Source organism: Cyclospora cayetanensis, unplaced genomic scaffold, assembly GCF_002999335.1.
Source record: "Cyclospora cayetanensis isolate NF1_C8 unplaced genomic scaffold, CcayRef3 CcayRef3_contig_12, whole genome shotgun sequence".
Classification (NCBI taxonomy): Eukaryota; Apicomplexa; class Conoidasida; order Eucoccidiorida; family Eimeriidae; genus Cyclospora; species Cyclospora cayetanensis.
This window is the reverse complement of record NW_020312059.1, coordinates 96385-114686: the sequence shown is the minus strand read 5'-3', so window position 1 is coordinate 114686 and position 18302 is coordinate 96385. Positions and strand designations below refer to the sequence as shown.

The window sequence follows — 18302 nt, the reverse complement described above, 5'->3', positions numbered from 1 at the left end:
CTCGCCTCAGCCAGGTGTCTCTACAGCTGGACTGTACCCACAATCGCCACGCTCCGCACGCTTCTTTCCTACTGCCCCGCCCACAGGCCCTTTCAATCCCTACGATTCCCCAGAACTCCCTTCGGTTGGATCTACATCCGAACACGACCTGGCGGTTTCATAGAGATCGCGGAGAGAGAGCTCTAGACTGAAGTCCAACTGCCGCATGCCATCGCATATCGCAGAAAACTTCCAGTGGCACTTTGGCTGCTGAAGCCTCAAATTGAGCCACGGAGCAACCAGAAGACCCTCATTATCCTCCTGGGAAGATGAAAAGGAAGCAGATGCATCACGGAATGGACCCGACGTTAGATGCAACTGTCCGACAGGTCCATATGCGTCCACTCTCCCGTCACTCTCTACTCTTCTGTCTCCTTCTGCATCCCCCAATGGCGTTCCGCCCTTGCGCCTATCAGCGCCTTTCCGCACCTCTCGGCCTTCCTGTACCACCTCGGCTCGACGGCAGCCTGCTTTCTCCCAGAAAATCCTTTGAGAGTTTGTGTGACTGCTGCCATTTTCGCCCGAAGGCGCCACATGTGCAGCTGCCACTGCAGCACAACGCAAGATGCAAGCAGCCAAACGCGTACTGCACAGGCTGTGCGCTGATAGCTGCCTTCCCGATCACACCCTTGTGCAACACCAGAGAGGCCTTTCTCTCGAGTTTGTACCCGCATGACGACAAAGTCCATGACAACTAAAGACTAGACACATTTGCGGCATCCTGCCGCCCTCGTCGAGAGCGTTTCCTTATTGCGTATTCCCATATATAAATATATGTATGTACATACGTGTACGGTTTGGCATGTGCTCACCAGATCCCACCATTATCACATGATGAGTCGAAAGAGGAAACTCCTCTGGCAGGAAGGCTAATAAAGATGCACTTGGGGTCAGGGAAAGGTCCTGCAGGCATGTACAAGAAAGCGAGCTGCGCAGCCCAGAAAATCAAACCGCAGAAACTTGTTAGCGACTGCTGCACGCACAGCCCCACAAAAGAAAGCACACAATGCGCACTTTGTGACGGATAGCCAACATCATCTCCAAACCATCACCCCCGCCGCATACACAGACACCCCCCAATTGTGATAGTGCCTTTTCAACTGACCTCGTCCACCAGGATGTGGCTGCGGAGTACGAGGCCCGCACACAGTCCCGCGAGTTCGATCCCACAGACGGCGTTGCCTCTAACAAATGCGCGCCTCTGCCTGGCCGCCTCCAGGTGCCTATCCTTTGCACAGAAAAAGCACAAACACAGCCGAGACGCCTCATTCCCTTTGCACTGAGTCGTGCAACACGCGTCACACGCGCAGGTACGATCTCCTTGTAGGCCTCCCTCGAAGCTGCCCCTCTGGCGCCTCCCGACATCTCCACGAACACCTCCGACATCCGTTGCAACGGCGTTTGCGAAGGGCAGAACGCCTCTCGAAAAACTCCCAGGAGCTAGTCCCCCAGCAACCAGAGGCATGGTGAGAGTCTTCAACTCAAAGCTCTCGAGGACACAGAATCTATCGCTCAAAGAAACGTCCTCCAGCCGAAGGCTGTCACAGCGTAGGACCCTCCCGCTAGATGCAAAAAGCAGATCCTGCAGATGTGGTGGCCGCTCCTCTTCACGCACAACCGGAGAGGCACCTGAAGAAAGCGGCGCTGGAGGGAAAGAACTTGGGGTAACCAACGTCTGCCAGCGACGTGGCAACACTTGACAGCACACCGCACTGCACAAAGCGCAGAACGCCGCACATAAATATACATATATACATTTACTGAACCAAGAACAGTAGGGAAGAAGCCGAATACAAGGGCGATGCCTCTACCAATCAGGCAGACCCTTGCCAGCGCACTGAGCGAAGCACACGATGAAGATTCAACCACAGCAGCAGAGGAAGAAGACACCGACGGTCACGCGCTGCATTGACGACACTATGACGCAGCCTCATTAGCCACTCGAAGGAGCTAGAAAGGCCCGTAAAAACAAAACGCTTCAGGAGAAGAAAGGGTGCTTCTTGCAGCCCATGCTCGAAAGCAAATAGATCCTGCATCTAGGGCCACCATCACCACCCACATGCACAAGGCAAATGCGGCCTTGGTGGCGTTTACACCATCGCCGTTGAAATTGCAGAGACTGTTGCCGGAGGGGAGGGGTGGGGTGGAACGGCATATGTGTAGAGGTGGGATTGCAGAGATCAGAGGAGGAAGGAAAAGAGCAAGACTCACCAAGTGTACGCCAGCATAAATTCGAGGATTTGAGGAAGGCCAAATGCGGAAACAATGGGCCCACAGTAATCTTCATCGATGAGCACAAGTCGGTAGCTGTGGATTTTCTTTTGGAGGTGCTGTGCCGTTAGGACCTCTGCCTCTTTTGCGCTTGTTGTCTTGGAGGGCGAATCGCTGCGCTGAGCGCTGAACCCGCCGACAGCTGCAGTTTGTGCCAACAAGCTGTCTCTGCGACTTCGGTAGGCACTTCCTGGAGGCGTGGGGGCAGTGCGGGAAGAGGCTCTGAGGGCCTTTGAGAGACACGGGCCGAATACCGTAGCCTCCAAAGCCTCCAGCGAGGAAAAGAGCTTTATGTTGTCTCGATGCATCAGGCACCGTGCAACGATGGAGGCGCTGGCATAATTGCTATCTTTCATCTACCAGAGAGACAGGCAGCGAGAGAGCAAACGAACGAACGCCCATGAAGGCATGCCCACGAACACAAACAGACGCAGCAAGGGCATGCAGGAGGAGGGGTGGAGACATGGAAGGAGATCGCAATACGTGGTTCACACATATGCGAAAAGGGTGTCGACTGTTGAGAAGGAAGCGAACACGGGAAATTCGGAATGCGATGAGAGATAGCGCAAGTGTCTTTCTAGTGGTTGCAACCATGCATGCAAGATATTTCAGAAGGGGGAGCAGCGATACTTGAGGGGGATGCAGAGGAGCGAGCCTCGATATCGCACAGAGGCCTGCCTTCTAGTAAGGGCCTGGCTCAACCCCCGATCAGTGGCTCTCTGCTATGCCTGCACGCCTCTTAACGCGAGCGAGGATGCAAACAAAGTTTGCTTACAACTACCGTGTGAACCTCTGAAGCTCCCAGGGAAAGCGCGAGCAGCGACGAGCGCAGCAGGGGATCTTCCGATATGACCAATACGCGATTTCGGGGGTATGTACAGCTGCAGCAGCAGGGGGCTGGACTTGCCGCGGCGTCGGCTGTATTGCCATGCGCCTGCGATGCCTGAGGCTCGAAGGTATAAAATTCTGCACGAGGCCTCCCCTGCGCATGCAGCTCGCAAAGGGTGCGGCAGTCAGCCACTGCCGCATATGCGCAAGGCACAGAAAGCGGTGGCACCCGTGCCTCAAGAGCCACGTCTGCCACAGAAGGCCTTCTGCTGCACTGCTTGCACGCCTGCAAGGGCCAGTGGCAAGGCTCCAAAGGAGTTGATAGCCGCCGTCTGCATGCATGGCAAAACACACACAGAGCAACAAACGCACTTCTTTGCTGACCAGGAACCCCTCACCGACGCCCCCGTAAATGAGGAGCTTGGTAGCATGCGCAGATTGGAGACGTCGCAAAAAAAGACGCCTTTTTCTTGACAAAAACAAGGGATACGTAAGGAGCAGACACAAGGGGAGAGGATCTCGCGAAGCGAAGCACTTGTCTTTGTGCTTGTGTGAGAGAGAGAGAGAGTAAGAGAGCGAGAGTAAGACAGAGACAAGAGCTCAGAGCAGAAGAGACAGCACCGAAGGGCCTCCTGAAAAACTTCCATCTTAAACTTTCCCTGGCGAAGCCACCGCAAAGTCATCTCTCCGGATGGCCAGCAATCCTTCAGAGCCAGGTCTGCCTGATGCAAACGCAAAACAACACCGAACGCACCATTCCCCCTGTGCATGCAGCACAAACTGCAGGCGCTAAACGGCAGACCCTAAAATCTCGAAGCAAGCCGCACCCTGAGGCAGTGTGAGCGACTGGTAGACGCTAAAAATGGTCTGTCTGCAGGTGGACGGACGGCATCTTGCAAGTGCAATCAATGTGCGCAGTGTCTGTGCGATCAAGGGGCGAGTCTTAGGTTTTGTTTAAGGCCTTGATTTCATCTCCCGAAGCGACCCACATCAGCCTCCCGCGCCGCCACAGCAGCAGCAAGAGCAGCAGGAGCAGCAAAAGCAGCAGAAGCAGCAGTATCCACACAAGTCTTGCTCTCTTTGACTCCTCTACCATGCGCGGCATAGTCTGCAGGGACAGACTCGGCGTTTAACAACGAGGGTGCACCCGTTGGGTTGCAGGGAATCCTTGTCTCGATCCTCCCTACTTCTGGAGCGAGAGGTGGCCGTGCCGCTGCAACAGCGAGCAGTCGCTTCTTTTCCTCCAGAGAAAGTGGAGCGAACCACTGCGCTTTCCTCCGCATGCGAGGCACCTGGTGACGAGCACATTCCAGCAATGCATGCAGAAGAAGGCCGTTTTCTTACAGGCCGTAACCTCAGAAACTGCTGAATGGGCAACGGGTCCAGAGTGCGGGCGCTCATGAAGAAGCAGCGCGCATGCGAAGGAGCAGCAAGTGCAAAACGATCCCCTTTAAAAAGCCCAAACAGCGTAGGTAGAGATGTCTTGGGGAAGATCTCGCTTTAAATTCTGCATGCACGGACCCTATTTTTTGCCCGCAGGCCAGAACTAGGGCATTTTTCGCCTGTTAATCACGAGCACAAGCATTAGGCCAGCATAAAAACTCCAGACGCCTTACAGGGTGCCGGTTAAAAATCGTCAAATACGAGTCCTCATGAGGCCGTTTTCCGTTCCTCTTTGAGCACTTCATTGTAAGGCACGTCGCGTCTCGCTTCCTCTGCCCCCTGCTCCTCGGCCGCAGTAAGAAGCCTTTCTATTGGACCTGTTTAGAGTCCATTTGGAGTCACGCTGTCCACTCTAGAGGAGGAACACAGCAAATCGGTTCAGTCCCCCCCCGCTACCCCGTGTGTGACTACGGCAACCGCCTCAATGCCGTTCGCCTGCCAAAGGTGCCTAGAAGGGCCTCTTCGTTGTCGGTGAGGAGGCTGTGCGCGCACGAGGAAGCCCAGGCTGCGCAGGTGGAAAGCGCCGGGGGAAAGCGTATCGGAGTGGGCGGCTCGCCATGTGGAGTCTTCTTTGTGTCTTCAGACACGAGAACGCAAGATATCAGAAGCTATTTCACGAAAGAAAGGCGGACAGCATTTTTAGGGGCCAAATGACCGAGGTGTATGTACACCTGAGCTTCTGGGCAGTAGTGGCACGAGGATACGGTCACCGCCCACTGGCAACCACCGCCTGGGAACAGGCACGCATTGCTCTTGAAAGCTTCTACAACGGACTGAGGAGGTTCCTTTTTCTGCTGATATAAAACGACAGACAATCGGTTTCTGCTGCGCTAAAATGCCACGGTCTCTGTACTTGCAACTCGGAGGGAGGCACAGATCTTATTACTGGCTGCCGCTGCAAGCTGCTGGGCTGTGCGCATAACCTTACAGAAGCTGAATGCCAGAGCCTTGCCGCTGTGGCCTTTATGCTGTGTGCATTATTAAGGGTACATTTTCGCTCGAAGAAGGCAAAACCACCGAGGGCTTTTTCACGGGAGGCTTCTGCTAACTTCCCTGGGGACCCTGAGCCTCATGAAGCCACACCCCCAACAACACTTGAAAAGCCCCCAAGTCATGAAAAAAGGCTTTTGAGAATAGCAGCAATGGGGAGGCTCGATATGTGGGGGGTTTTCCTAACATATCGGGGGGCCCTTGAGCTCCCTTCAGCTAAAGCGGAGATCAGAGAGGCCAGAGCCGCACGGTGGCGCCCCTCTGCAAAAAAAGAATTACGGCGACTACCCGTGCAAAGTGTATTCGCGATTATTGTGAAGTCAACTAGGCGTGTCTTCGGCACTGTGCGCCAAGCGGCTGGGACCTATTTGTAGGAGACAAACCCCACTAGCGCTGCCAAACAAGTCCCTTTCGTAGCTCCGGAGATTCTTGGCAAAAAGCTTACTATATCGGAGGGCCATCACCATATGGGGGCCTGATTAACACAGAAACCGCAGTGCATTGCCGCCTTTGCTTGCTTTCATTGCTGCATTGAAACCCAGAAGGGCGGAGGGGTGCATTCGTTTTTAAATTGCTCGTGAGACATCCACACGTAAAATCGCAGTGCAGAAAGCCAATGTCCATAGCTTCTATACCCTATTTTCTTGCTCTATGCAGCATCAGTCAGTCTAACGAGGCATGTTAACAAGGCCCCAGGAGCTTACGCACAACGCTTCATCCAAAGCCCCCCAGAGAGAGACAGTTAACGCTCGACTCAATACACAACATAAGAGAAAGGCCTTTTGGGTGCCCTATCAAAAGAGCCGTCTTTCCTGTCCTTGATCCTCGACATTCCAACATTGCGGGCGGCTGGCTGAGTTACTCCTTGGCAGATCCTGTTATCCTAGTTGTATTGATAGGATAATAAAAGGAATCGACTAATTGGCTACTCTATGTGTGTATCTCATCGATTGCAGAGCTTGCTAGCTCAATTCCAGAAGGCGCAATGGTGTGTGTGTGTGTGCACCCTAGATGCTGTGTGCAAGTATTTGTGAATGCTCGGAGAACATGAAGGTCGCAGCTACGTGCAGTCCAGCTGTTCCTCTCATCTCTGCCATGAGAAGGCCCACTAAGCACTTCTCAAAAAAGTGCTTAGTGGGCCTAAATTAAGTTTGCGTGGAGTCTGGTGGGAACTGTCTCTCAAGGACATGCTAGATGCAGCGGTAAAGATGGGCATTTTTTGTTGCATTCTCATGGCACTCTGAGCCTCCATGGAAAGTTGCACATTGCGTCAATAGCATGCACGCAGATGGCGTCGCGTTTTAAGCTATCGGGCCAGCTGTGCTTTGCAAAAAGTGAAAGATTTGAACAGAAAGGTCAATTAGTTAGTTTTTTTTCCTAAACATAATTAGATAAGAGGTGTAGTTTTGGAACGTGCCCTAAGTGTGACGTGTCCTGCTACACCTCCTACCAACAGGTCTGTGGTGCTTTGGCCGTGACCCTTGCTGCCCTCTCATGTTTCTCTAGAAGCGCATTTTAACGGAAGAATGCATATCCGCCTGGGGGGCAGCAAGCACGTAAAGCCGTGAAAAGCCTCTCCGTGTGGTACGTTGGGCCTTCTGCAACACTTCCGAAAAGAATGCTTCCTCCCAGCCCCCTCCCCCTAAAAAAAGGTCTATTCGAGAGCAGAATACAGATGCATCTAGGCATCTGTGAATAAAAGAAGGAGCAGGAAGGAGTAGGGGCAACAAGGAGACTGCCTGTGGGGCCCCCTGAATATGCAGAGCATGCATGCACTCACTCTGTACGCAATAACTCAGCCCGTATTTAATGTTGCACTCAGACCCTCCTTCCCCCCTCCCCGGAGGCGCGATGTCGTACAGATGCCTGCACCAAAGATGGGGAAGGGAGGGGCGGATGCCTTTCCCAGGCAAGCCACCGGACAAAGACAACCCCACCTCTGCCTCCGCCGTGCAGCGACCCGTAACACCCACATGCATGCGGCAGAAGGGTGAACAGGGAATGCTCTTTAAAGCGCATTGCGAGGACCGACTCCTCGAGAGGACCGACACCGCAAGTCTCGGTGGTCTTTACGCGGGCAACCTCTTCCCCAGCTCCTAAGCAGCAGCAGCAACTCCTAAACAGCAGCAGCAGCAGCTCCACGCCAACGTAGGAATAGGCAGAAATATGCAGTGCAATACAACAAGAAGATGTCCCGCAGCCGCAGCAAGAAGAAAGAGGGCCGAAATTCCCCGGATCCTTCAATGGCTCTCCCTAACATTGTCGATCGCCGCTTTCTGCTGCCCTGTAGCCTCGCCTCCGCGCGTGCTTCTCTTTCGGCTTCTCTTCGTCCGCAGGACTAAAAGCCCACAGCTGCCACGCTTGCAAGTCTTTGAAAAACAGAGCAAGCGCAGTTTCGCTGACACACACTGCGCTCAAGTGTCTGCGCTGCGCATTGGGTCCAAGCCTCGCCACATATCGCTGCCTTCCTAGAAGGCCCACCATGAGGCCTCCCTCCCCTGATCCGCTCCCCAAATTCGCTGGCGAGTAGGAGGAGCGTGAGGATGCATGCGGCGGAGGCAACGGAGAATGCACGGGAGACGCAAAGTCGCGCGAAGAATTCGCAGGAGCCGCTGTTTCAGCGTCTCCAGGGGCCCCCTGCTGCTGAACGCCGCAGCCCACCTGGGGGCCCCCCTCCCCACTCTTCTCCCTCCGCTGCGTTGACAGACTCCTCTCCACGATCTCTCTTTGGCCACTGCCATGGCCGTCGTCGCCGTGTCTCTGCTGCAACGCCTCCCACTGCGCCGTCTGCTCCACGTACAGCTCCTCCGCGGAGACTCCCAGCGCAGCCGCTGTCTCCTGCAAGGCCCTCACGCCTTCCCCCCCCAAGACACTCACAAGCGCAGGCACCAAAGGATCTTGAGGTCCGGATGCCCATCCCATTCGCAGGGGAGCGCTCCCCCCCCCGCTGGAAGAAGCTGCGGCAGCAACCACTGCCGCGAAAGTCAAACGCTCAGTCTCTCCTCCCTTGCTGCTCTCTTCGGGAGGTCCCGCTGCTGCGAATCTCTGCGCCGCTGCAGCAGCCTCTCCGAGCAGAGAGCCGCTTCGAGCTGCATCCTCCCCGTCAACTCTCGCACAGAAGGAACCCCCGCAGTCACCAGCAAAATCCCCCTGGCCATCCACTCCGGAGGCTACGGCAGACGCAGACACCTCGATCTTAGCACCATCTGATACGAGAGTGCCTCTGGAGGCGCTTCCATTACTACCAGCAGAACCAACAGAAACAACAGCGGACCTGTTCGTCGACACCGCTGCACTCAAAGGCCCCCTGGAGCCTCCGGGAAGGCCTTCTGGAAGTCTTCCTGACGCGCTAAGGGCACCAAGCGGAGGAAATTCATCTGCATACACCCTACACACTGCTGCTGCGGCCTCCTGACAGACACCAGAGGGATTATCGCTGTCTCCCGAGAACAGCTTTCCAACAGCAGACGCGTTCCCCGCGCAAACTCCTCCTGCGTCCACCTGACAAGGCGAAGTGGAAGCCCCCCTGTCACAGCCGTTGCCGATTTGGATACTGCCGTCGCTGAGTCCCCTGCTGCTGCTGCTGCTGCTGCTTGTTGTGTCGCTCTTGCTGTTGGCGCTGTCGTGAGCCACCATTGGCGAAGCGCAGACCGCCTCGGGAGTGCTGCGGCTGCTTTCAAGGGCTTCTGACTGCTGCCAAAGCTGCTGCTGACTCGGAGCATGCCTCGCGAAAAAAGGGCCCGCTTTCTGTCGAGCATCGTACAGCGTCTGCAGCTGCAGCGCCGGTTCCAGATCGCTCTGAGGAAACAGGAGGCCTCCTACGGAGACAGCCTCTGCTGCGTACAGGGGGCCCCTGCTGCTTGCACCTGAGCCAGCAGCAGCAGCAGCAGCAGCAGCAGCACTCTGTCTCCAGGCGTAGTTCGAAGACACGCAAGCTGTGCTCGCGCAGCGGTGTGCAAGGAGCTGTCTCTGCAGCCATGCCCCTGTCGCCAGTTGCTTCTTCAGACTGGCTTTCCCAGCCTTCCGAGGTGCAGCACCAGTCCTCGTGATGTGGGGGCATCCATGAGGCAACCGCGTTTGGCAGCAGAGAGGGGGGGAGGCCCCCTGCCGCGAACCTCCTCTCCTCACGCCAGTGCGTCTAGAGGATCGCTGCGGCTCATGTTCGCTTTCCAAATCCTCGCTCGTGATCTCTAGCTCTATAAGAGGCTTGCCGTCGCCTCGGCTGCCCTTCTCCACGTCGTCTTCGTCATCGTCTTCGTCCTCATCGTCATCCTCCTCTTCCGCGACTGCCTGCGAAGCCTGTCGCAAGCTCCTCCTCCGCCTTGCCCTTCCCTCCTCCCCCGACGCCAGGAGATTCATCCCGAAGAGCTTCGTGAGCTTCTGCGTATCCCACACGATCAGATTTTCCTGCAAGTCGACTGTCACGAGTCGTCGGATGCCGTCGAAGGCGCACTGGTAGATCGCGCGGGGATGCGAAAAGACACACAGATGGACACACTGCATCTCGGGGGCCTTTCGAGGCTTAAAAATCCAGGGAATTGCTCGCTGCGTCGCGAGAGGCCTCCTGAGATCCTGAAGAGGGAGACGATCGAGCGGATCGCCACAAGAGAGCATGCGCTGCTGCTCGCGATTATCGCATGCCTCCTCAAAAGGCGCCTCGTAAAGCCGCCACAGCGAATCCGTCTCGTGGATGTCGAGCTGCACGACGCGAATGACTGCCCCGTCAATCACAGCCCATCGCCTGCCCCCCAGAGGCTGCAGGAAGGAAGGCCTCCTTGCAGACAACACCTCCAGACGCGCGCATTCGGCAGGCGATAACAACGCAGCAGCAAACTTGGGCTGATGCACAGGAAGAAAGCCCTCCCCAGAAATCCGCTGAGGCCACGGAAGGTTCTCAAGGCTTCCCATCACCGAGAGATCTGCAGAGGAGACGATCGGGCAGGCAGTCGAAGAAGCCACGTAGACGTGAGATGGAAGCAGATGCTGCACCGCCACAGGCGCACAAACAACACGGCAAAAAAAAGCCATGGAAACGACCCCCAGTCAGATCCACAACCATAAATCAAGCCATCATCCGTCTTTTCCCTCCCTCTTCTCTTTTCCCTCCCTCTTCTCCTCTTTTCCCTCCCTCTTCTCTCCTCTTTTCCCTCCCTCTTCTCCTCTTTTCCCTCCCTCTTCTCTCCTCTTTTCCCTCCCTCTTCTCTTTTCCCTCCCTCTTCTCTCCTCTTTTCCCTCTTCTCTCCTCTTTTCCCTCCCTCCCCTCTCCTCCCCTTCCCACGAAAAAAAATACGCAGGCAGCACACTGCCATACCCTAAACCAAGGCACCGCCACCCCCCTTACAACCAGAAAGCCTCAAGGGCCTCGCGATCTCCCTTACTCGAAAGCAGAAAAAACAAACGCGCGCATCCGTGGGAGTGCACACGGCAAGGACGCCATTCACCAAGTCCAAAGACACAATTGCACAGCTTCCTCGAATCGTCAGCATGCACTTCCAAACCCCACAAACGCTCTGATTCGCGTTGTTGCCGTGCTCTGGGGATCGTCTTCTTGCAGCCGCCGCTGCTGCCTCCTCCTCCCCCCCCTGTCCCTCCTGGACACCCCACATAAATCGAAACACCTTAATACCGGATGTCTTGCTGCATGCGAAAATCCAGAGGGCCTCTGCTTCTATGCCGCCGCAAAAAGGAGCGCGCGACGTCAAGGGAGACAGCTCGAGGGGGCCCCTCCCCGAAACCTCGGGCAGGGGGCCCCCCGATGCTGCCGTGGGGGCTCTACACCAATGCCAAGAGAAGTCACGCTGCTGACGCTGCAGTGACTGCTGCTGCAGCGAATGCTGCAGCGACTGTTGCAGTGACTGCTGCTGCTGCCTCCCAGAAGACACGCCTCCAGGGGCAGGAGGGCCCCACACTGCCTCCTTCGACTCCCAAGGCGTTCCCCGAACGAGCTCAATATAATCCACTGCGCCTCCCCCCTCCCCAAATGTGCCGACTTCCATGAAGGCAACACCACGACTTGCCAGCGCTGCAGTGTCAGACACATCAAAATCGCCGCTGCTACTGCTGCTGCTGCTGCTACAGCTGCTACTTTTGCCACTGCAGTGACTGCTGCTGCTTTTGTAGCTGTTTGCAGACGCAGGCTGAAAGGCCTCAGCGTCGTGCTTGCTGCGTGCCCAGCTAGCTGCCAGTCCACCTCCTTGTTCGCCAACCGCTTCTTGCTCCCCCAGCGCCTCTTTGCTCACGAGCAGAGGCACACAGGAGCCCCCACAGCAGCAACGCCGAATAAGACACCTGGGAGGCGTCGTGCAAAGGACACGACCTGCTGAAGTGCCTACTGCGGCCAAACCCACAAAGACTGCCAGGGGATGCTGCTGCAGACAGAAACTTATCGCCTTCCCATTGCTGGTGTTATTGCTGGTATTGCTGTTGTTGCTGGTATTGTTGCTGGTGTTGCTATTGTTGCTGGTGTTGCTATTGTTGCTGATGTTCCTGCTGTTGCTGGTATTGTTGCTGGTGTTGGTGGTGGCATATGCCCCTAGAGGCTCACAATTTTCTTCGCGGGTAGTAGCACTTTCTGGGTCGTCTTCATCTGTGCGCTTCGAGGGGGCCCCCCCGTCCAGGGGGGGCCCCCTGATGAGCTGCATGCAGGGGCTGCAGTCGCCCTTGCGCCGCTTCTCTTTGCACCAGAGTAGTGTCCTCGCCGTCTGCAGTGTCTCTCCTGCTCGAAGGGCGCAACAAACTATTGCATGCGCCAGGAAGCGTTTCCCCTTCGCGTGAAATGAACATACAGCGACTGGCCACAGACGCGGAGGTGGTAATGGTGGTGATGACGGTAAGCGGAGAGGCAAACGATCAGCAACCCCAGGGCCGTCCTCAGGAGAACAATTGCAGGAGAATGAAGAAACGACATCCTCAGAAGGTACAGCAGCAGCAGCAGCAGCAGTAGCAGCTCCTAAGGAATGACATGCGTCATTTGAGGGGCCCCCTGACGGCACGTCTCCTCGTTCCTCCAGATCCGCGCATGCAGCCGTCGCTGTCGAGTTCTCCGCAATATTCGCGACAGCTTCTGCTGCTGCCGAGAAGGCATCTGTTTCCACTTCGATAGCTGGAAGACACAGACACAGTAGTCGGATATTCAAACACGACCCAAGGCCCTCTGCTGCTGCTTTTGTTCCTCCTGTTGCTATTGTTGCTGCTTTTGTTGCTGTTGTTACTTCTGCTGCTGCTTTCGTTCCTCCTGTTGCTATCTCTGCTGCTGCTTTCGTTCCTCCTGTTGCTATCTCTGCTGCTGCTTTTGTTCCTCCTGTTGCTATTTCTGCTGCTTTTGTTCCTCCCGTTGCTATTTCTGCTGCTCCTCCTCCTCCCGTTGCTATTTCTGCTGCTCCTCCTCCTCCCGTTGCAATTTCTGCTGCTCCTCCTCCTCCCGTTGCAATTTCTGCTGCTCCTCCTCCTCCCGTTGCTATTTCTGCTGCAGTTTCACAGGAAGGAGGGGCAGCAGCCCCCCCCCTGTTGCCGCTCGCGGCGCTGCCTTCGGTGCTTCCGCAGCATCGGGGTCTAAGATGTGGGGAGGAGACAGAGAGGACAGGCGATCCTTCACAGGAGTGTTTCTTGGAGGGAAAGAGGCTCCCAAGGCCCTTGCTAGGGCAAGGCTGCAGCGGATGGGGCGTTATAAGCACCCACGTCAAGTGCAGCAGCCGCTGTTGCTTCCCCAGGAGCTGCTGCTTCTGCTGTTGCCGCTGCTGCTTCTTCCTCTGAGACTGCGACATGCGAGTAGCACTCATGGTAGTCAAACCATTATTCGTAGTAGCAGGAATGCCACTCGCAGCAGCGTTGGCCCCTCTGTGCTGCTGCTGCTGCCGCTGAGGAGGCGTCGCAGCGCAGTCTTCTCCGAGCAGCCATCCCTTGGGGGCATAAGCGCCGAAGCTGATCAGCGGATCGGGATGGCGAGGCACTCTGGAGGGAAGCATTGGCAGTTGAACTTCTACAGAAGGAGTTCGGAGGCTCGGGGAGGGCCCCCGCGAGGCCCTTGTGCTCCCGACGGAGGCGTCGCTCACAAAGACGCGGCCGCTTGGGAGGACTGTGAAGAGGCGCACGTCCTCGTCAGAAGACTTGCTGCCGTCTGCCGCGCCGGCGAAGGAGCCTCTGGCAGCAGCCTGCGAGCTTGGGGGAGGGCTGACGGAGAAGGGCAGCAGCTGCAAGGGGAAGCCTGCATTGGGGGAGACGGAGAAGGCGGAGACAGACGCGCAGAGGGGAGGGGAGGGCAGCACAACGACCCTGTCTAAGGCCTCCTCGGAGCATGGCAGGAGGGGGAGACGTTGTTCGGAGTCATATTTTTGCGATCGCCAGTTGGCATTCAAGCTGCCGATCCTTATGAAATCCCTGCGACTCACGCGTGGAAGGAGGTGGCAGAGGGTCTGTGCGGCGGAAAGGAGGGAGGTCTGTTCTTTACTGCCCTTGAAGGAAGCCTTTCTGCGTCCATCCTTGCAGCCGCTGCCGCTGCTGTGGGAGCAGACTGCCCCACACTGCGGCAAAGAGAGGGAGGGAGACTGCTGCGGGGAGAGGAGATGCTCGTCAAGGCGGATAACGCGCTGCAGCAACGCGAAGCGCATCCAGCAAGGCTGGAGATCAGAGGACTCGGAGAGAGCGAGCAGCGGGGAGTTGAGCGAGAGGAGACAGAGGAAGGAGGGCAAGTCTAGGAAGGCGCAGACAGACTCGAGACACCGCAGCGGTGCAGCAAGAAGGAACTGCTCCAGAGGGGGGGAGGGGGGCCTTGGCAGCGGAGGCAGTTCTGCAGGCGAGACAATTTTATCGGGGGGAGACGCAGCAGGGGAGTTGCTGCCTCGATCGCGTGAAGGAGTAGTATCCCCTTGGGTGAAGAGGAGGCCTGAGGGGAGGGTGGCTCTGTCATCCAGCTCCAGTGACATACACCGCTGCTGCTCTCCTGTTGCATCATTCTCCCTCATAAAAGGCATTCCCAGGGATACAGGGTGCAGCAGCGTCCAAGGGGGGAGGGGAAGGGGGGGAAGAGGCGGCTTGAGGCGAGACGGATAAAACGACAAGGTAAATGGAGAGACGGGCAGATCGCCTGGCGAGAAGGCGTGAGGAAGAAGGGGGAAAGAAAGAAAGGATTAGAACAACACGTCTTCAGACGCTTTTCCGATGGCAAAAAAGCGTGAAAATTTTTGTTCTGGGTAGAGAAGGCACTCCTCGCAGGAGGAGGGGTGGCGCTGAGTGTTTAGAAAGGTAGACAGACACGCTGGTGGGAAGAAACACCTTCTTTGCTGCTGCTCCGTGCAGAAGGGCTTGTTTGAGAAAAGGTTTGAGCACCTTGTTGTGCAGGATATGTGCAGAGAGAGAGAGAAAGACGATGACGACGACGGCTTACCGCGAGACACGATCCCGTTCTCGAGAGGATTCCCTTTTGAAGAGGGGGGAGGGGGGAAGGCAGGCAGGCAGGCTTTGCGCAATCGCGCAGCGGGCTGCTGTTAAACCTCAAAGGCGTCAAGAACTATCCTTCAGACCTCGGTGGGAGAAGAAGCAGCAGCAAACAACAGCACGGTCCAAAGAGAAGTGCGTCTGCTCTCCGCTTTCCTCACACAGGACCCTAACGCGTCTCCCGTCAGCCGTCGTCTATCCTCTGTTGTCTTTGCTCGGAAGCCTCTTAGGGAAGTTCGGCGAGTGTCTCCTCGAGACGCAGAGAAAAAGGGCAGACAGGCGCTCACTGAAGGCTCCTCAGCGCCAAGCGCTCAAGCACGAGGTCTGTCGACGCTGCCGGGGGGGGCAGTGGTGAAGGGCAGCGCTAGCTCTCCCTTGCTGCGCAAACAGAGACACCCCGAGCCTTCCCCATGACTCGAGGGAGCAGGGAAGAAGCGAGAGGAGACGAGATACAGTGGCAGAATGCACCAGGAGGCGTCTAGAGGACAGGAACGCGCGAGGGGAGGGGCCCTTCGAGTGGGGCCTCGCTCAAGCAGGGGGCACCCCTAGGCAGAGAGGCAGAGGGAGATACATATATATAATCCTTGAACAGGGATGCACTAGGGTGGTAGCATATTTTTTTTAAAAGCTGCAAAAAGAGAGCCGTGCATTTGTTTTGGCGCCAAAGACAACCTAGAGACGAAGGGGGAAGCGGGAGGGGGGGGGAACGGGGCCTTCTGAGTCATCATTGATACACTGCGGCTGCCCCTAGGGGAGTTTCCTGGCGTCGACATTACAGCAGCGGTTGTCATCTGGATTTATTGGATGAGTGAGGTGGAAAAGTCTTGGGTTTGCTTCTTCGCCGAAAGATAGAACGCACAGCTGATGGGGGTGAGTCCGTCGGCTGCGGGCAGCTCCAGGAAACTGCGTGCTTTGCTTCACGAGGTCGACTGTACGGGTGCTCGCGCAAGCTGCAAGTGTCTGTCCGTTTGTCTTTCTTTGGATTCTGCATGGTCTATGCACCGTAGGAATACGTCACGAACGCTAGTGAGCGGCAGCGTCTTTGGACGATTATTGACGGGGGTGGCTGTAGGGCTTTGGAAGTCCATTCGCAACAGCACAGCTCTAAATACACTGCATAAAAACGCCATGGGTGCCTCGTTAATTCTGCTCTGTGTCTGCATGGCAGCGCCAGACAACACGCTGCGGAGGTTGGTACGGATGTTGGCGGGAAAGTCGGAAGGGGCCGAGTTTCTTTGCAGTGACCCTTACTTTCCACCGCTGACACACCTCCATGAGCTGTACATACACGCGCGCCCACACAACAAGCACTCCCAATCCTGAAGCGCAATCCCCTCTAGAGAATTTATCTGCGGGGAGGGGACCCGTCATACGTGAACAAAAACGAACCAGCATTTATGTGAGGACACGAATCAACGAGGGGAAAACGTGGACTAGAGGCCCCTAGTTAATGCGGATACCAGCGGAAAAGCCTAACTTGAAGGACGGATGGTCACCTTCAGGGGAGAGTCCCCTGCCTAGGCAAGGCCTTCCTCAACGCCAGCGCGAGCGGTTTAGACTGAGCTCCTCTCTTCTAAGGAGGGTTCAGCGGCCTCAGCGCTGGCAGGCACACACACTGAACCTTCTTGGTGATCCCCTTCTGCAGCAACTGGAGGACTATAGGGGCTAAAATAGAGAACCTTTGAGGGCAGCATAGCGTCGGTGCTGGCTGCGCCGTAGCGTACTTCGCCCTTTGCTTTTCAGTCACCAGGCGGCTGTTCCGAATGGTGGGCGGAGACTCACTGCCGCAAAATAATGCAGGCAGGTGCAGCTTCATACAGATAACACAGCCAGCTCACTGGGTGTCCTCTGAGCTCTAGCGGAGGGCCGCTAGCAGCACACCAAGCTGCGGCTCATAGCTGGCTTAGCTGCACTTCATCCCTTCGTACTAAACTAGCTATGTTTATCTTTAAAAAGTAAGCGATTGACTTGCTTGTTTGCATGCCTCTCTATTGCAGAGTACTACTAGCTCGACACAACAAAAAGGCGCAATGTTCTGTGCGAATGCGCTAGATGCTATTTGCAACTAGCTACGAATGCTTGGAGGACTTAGAAGGAGCAGCTAAACGCACCCTAGCTAGCCCCGTCCCCTCATGTCGGCATCTCTCAAGGGTGGGGGCAGGGGAACAAGCGACTTGTCTGCAAAAACTCGATGAGCTTCGGAGAAGTTTTATCAAGTCTGGGGTACTATATTTCCCTACGGAGACTTTGCATGAAGCGTCACACGCTGCGCCTGGTTTTATTCGCTCTGCACGCTGTAATGCTCCATAGGAGGTCTCCATAGGGCGACATTATTTCAATTTAATTCACGATTTCATGGAAAGTATTCGATTGCTTTCATTAAAGGATCACGTCTTCCCCTGCCGGGCTCCCCTCAGAGCTTTTGAAAGGAGGCGAGAGAGAGCTAGGGTGCGCTTGCCTGCACCCTTTAACACTCCGAGCATTCACAGCAGGTGCACATTGCATCTAGCACACTTGCACACAACATTGCTGTCTCTGGCGTCGAACTAAACGGACTAAAAGTACTCTGCAATAAATTAGGTATACGAGCAGGCTAACAGATTCGACAAATCCTTACTCCTTCCTTGTTAAATACCACCGGTGTAGTCAAAAGTGTTGTTTGGCTTAACCCGCTACATAGTCCCCCCACCTCCCTCGTTCCCGCAATATGGAACAAACACCCTCATGCTCTGTACCTGTACGTCGAGAGCAACTGCGTGTAGGATGGCGAATGAGTTCTCGCTCACTCGTCGCTCCCCAGGCAGCCAGAGACCTGCAGATACTGCAAAAGAGAAGAGCAAACGTTTGCATTGACTGGCACAGTGAATACGACTGAAAGAAAGGCATACACAGTAACCAACAACGAAAGAGAGACCAAACCAACACGATCACTGTGGCCCAACGGTTCGCTGTTATCGAAGTGCTAAAATTTGGGAGCCTTCTGAGTTTTGTGTCTGTGTGTGCCTGCGTGTCTGTGTGTGTGTATTGAACCCTCGCCTTATAAAGCAACCTTCGCATTCTTTTGTATGCACCTTTAGGCCATTAAAGTGGGCAGTGCTGCATGCTCCTGCTGTATTTTCGTTCAAACGGCGTGCCTGAAAGTCCTCCCTAAGCGTATAATATGCTTCAACAAAAATAGCCAACTTCATTCATTGACATTGCTTGAAACACTGCCAGGTCTTACAGGCAGAGCATGCGCGAGGGAAGGGGAGGGACTAAGTAATGCGAGGAATTCCGTCGAGGGAGACTAGCATTTCAAG

The 18302-nt window shown here is 55.8% G+C and overlaps 2 protein-coding genes across 2 annotated transcripts; both read right to left on the bottom strand.

Annotated features, from left to right (window-relative positions):
• Positions 1-99: 99 nt before the first annotated feature.
• LOC34618183 lies at positions 100-3184 on the bottom strand. The gene is made up of 6 exons (XM_026336281.1): positions 3086-3184; positions 2251-2666; positions 1436-1751; positions 1145-1372; positions 828-942; positions 100-506 (listed from the first exon to the last, which is right to left on the bottom strand). The coding sequence occupies exons 2-6, from the start codon at positions 2664-2666 to the stop codon at positions 100-102; spliced, it is 1482 nt and encodes a 493-aa protein (XP_026192066.1). The 5' UTR covers positions 3086-3184.
• A 4640-nt stretch (positions 3185-7824) lies between these two features.
• Positions 7825-14492, bottom strand: LOC34618182. The gene is made up of 8 exons (XM_026336280.1): positions 13097-14492; positions 12236-12733; positions 12096-12142; positions 11466-12002; positions 10950-11393; positions 9205-10554; positions 8662-9072; positions 7825-8595 (listed from the first exon to the last, which is right to left on the bottom strand). The coding sequence occupies exons 1-8, from the start codon at positions 14490-14492 to the stop codon at positions 7825-7827; spliced, it is 5454 nt and encodes a 1817-aa protein (XP_026192065.1).
• Between the last annotated feature and the right edge of the window lie 3810 nt (positions 14493-18302).

What these genes read in the sequence shown, in the direction of transcription:
- LOC34618183 (XM_026336281.1), bottom strand. Translation starts at nt 2,666, where the DNA reads ATGAAAGATAGCAATTATGCCAGCGCCTCCATCGTTGCACGGTGCCTG. An exon ending in TTTATGCTGGCGTACACTTG is followed by an intron (nt 1,752 to 2,250) that starts GTGAGTCTTGCT and finishes CGCTTTGTGCAG; the next exon opens with TGCGGTGTGCTGTCAAGTGT. An exon ending in TTCTGCCCTTCGCAAACGCC is followed by an intron (nt 1,373 to 1,435) that starts GTTGCAACGGAT and finishes GGCAGCTTCGAG; the next exon opens with GGAGGCCTACAAGGAGATCG.
- LOC34618182 (XM_026336280.1), bottom strand. Translation starts at nt 14,492, where the DNA reads ATGTCACTGGAGCTGGATGACAGAGCCACCCTCCCCTCAGGCCTCCTC. An exon ending in CTGGTGCAAAGAGAAGCGGC is followed by an intron (nt 12,143 to 12,235) that starts GCAAGGGCGACT and finishes AAGACGACCCAG; the next exon opens with AAAGTGCTACTACCCGCGAA. An exon ending in TTTGTTTTTTCTGCTTTCGA is followed by an intron (nt 10,555 to 10,949) that starts GTAAGGGAGATC and finishes GTGGCGGTGCAG; the next exon opens with CATCTGCTTCCATCTCACGT.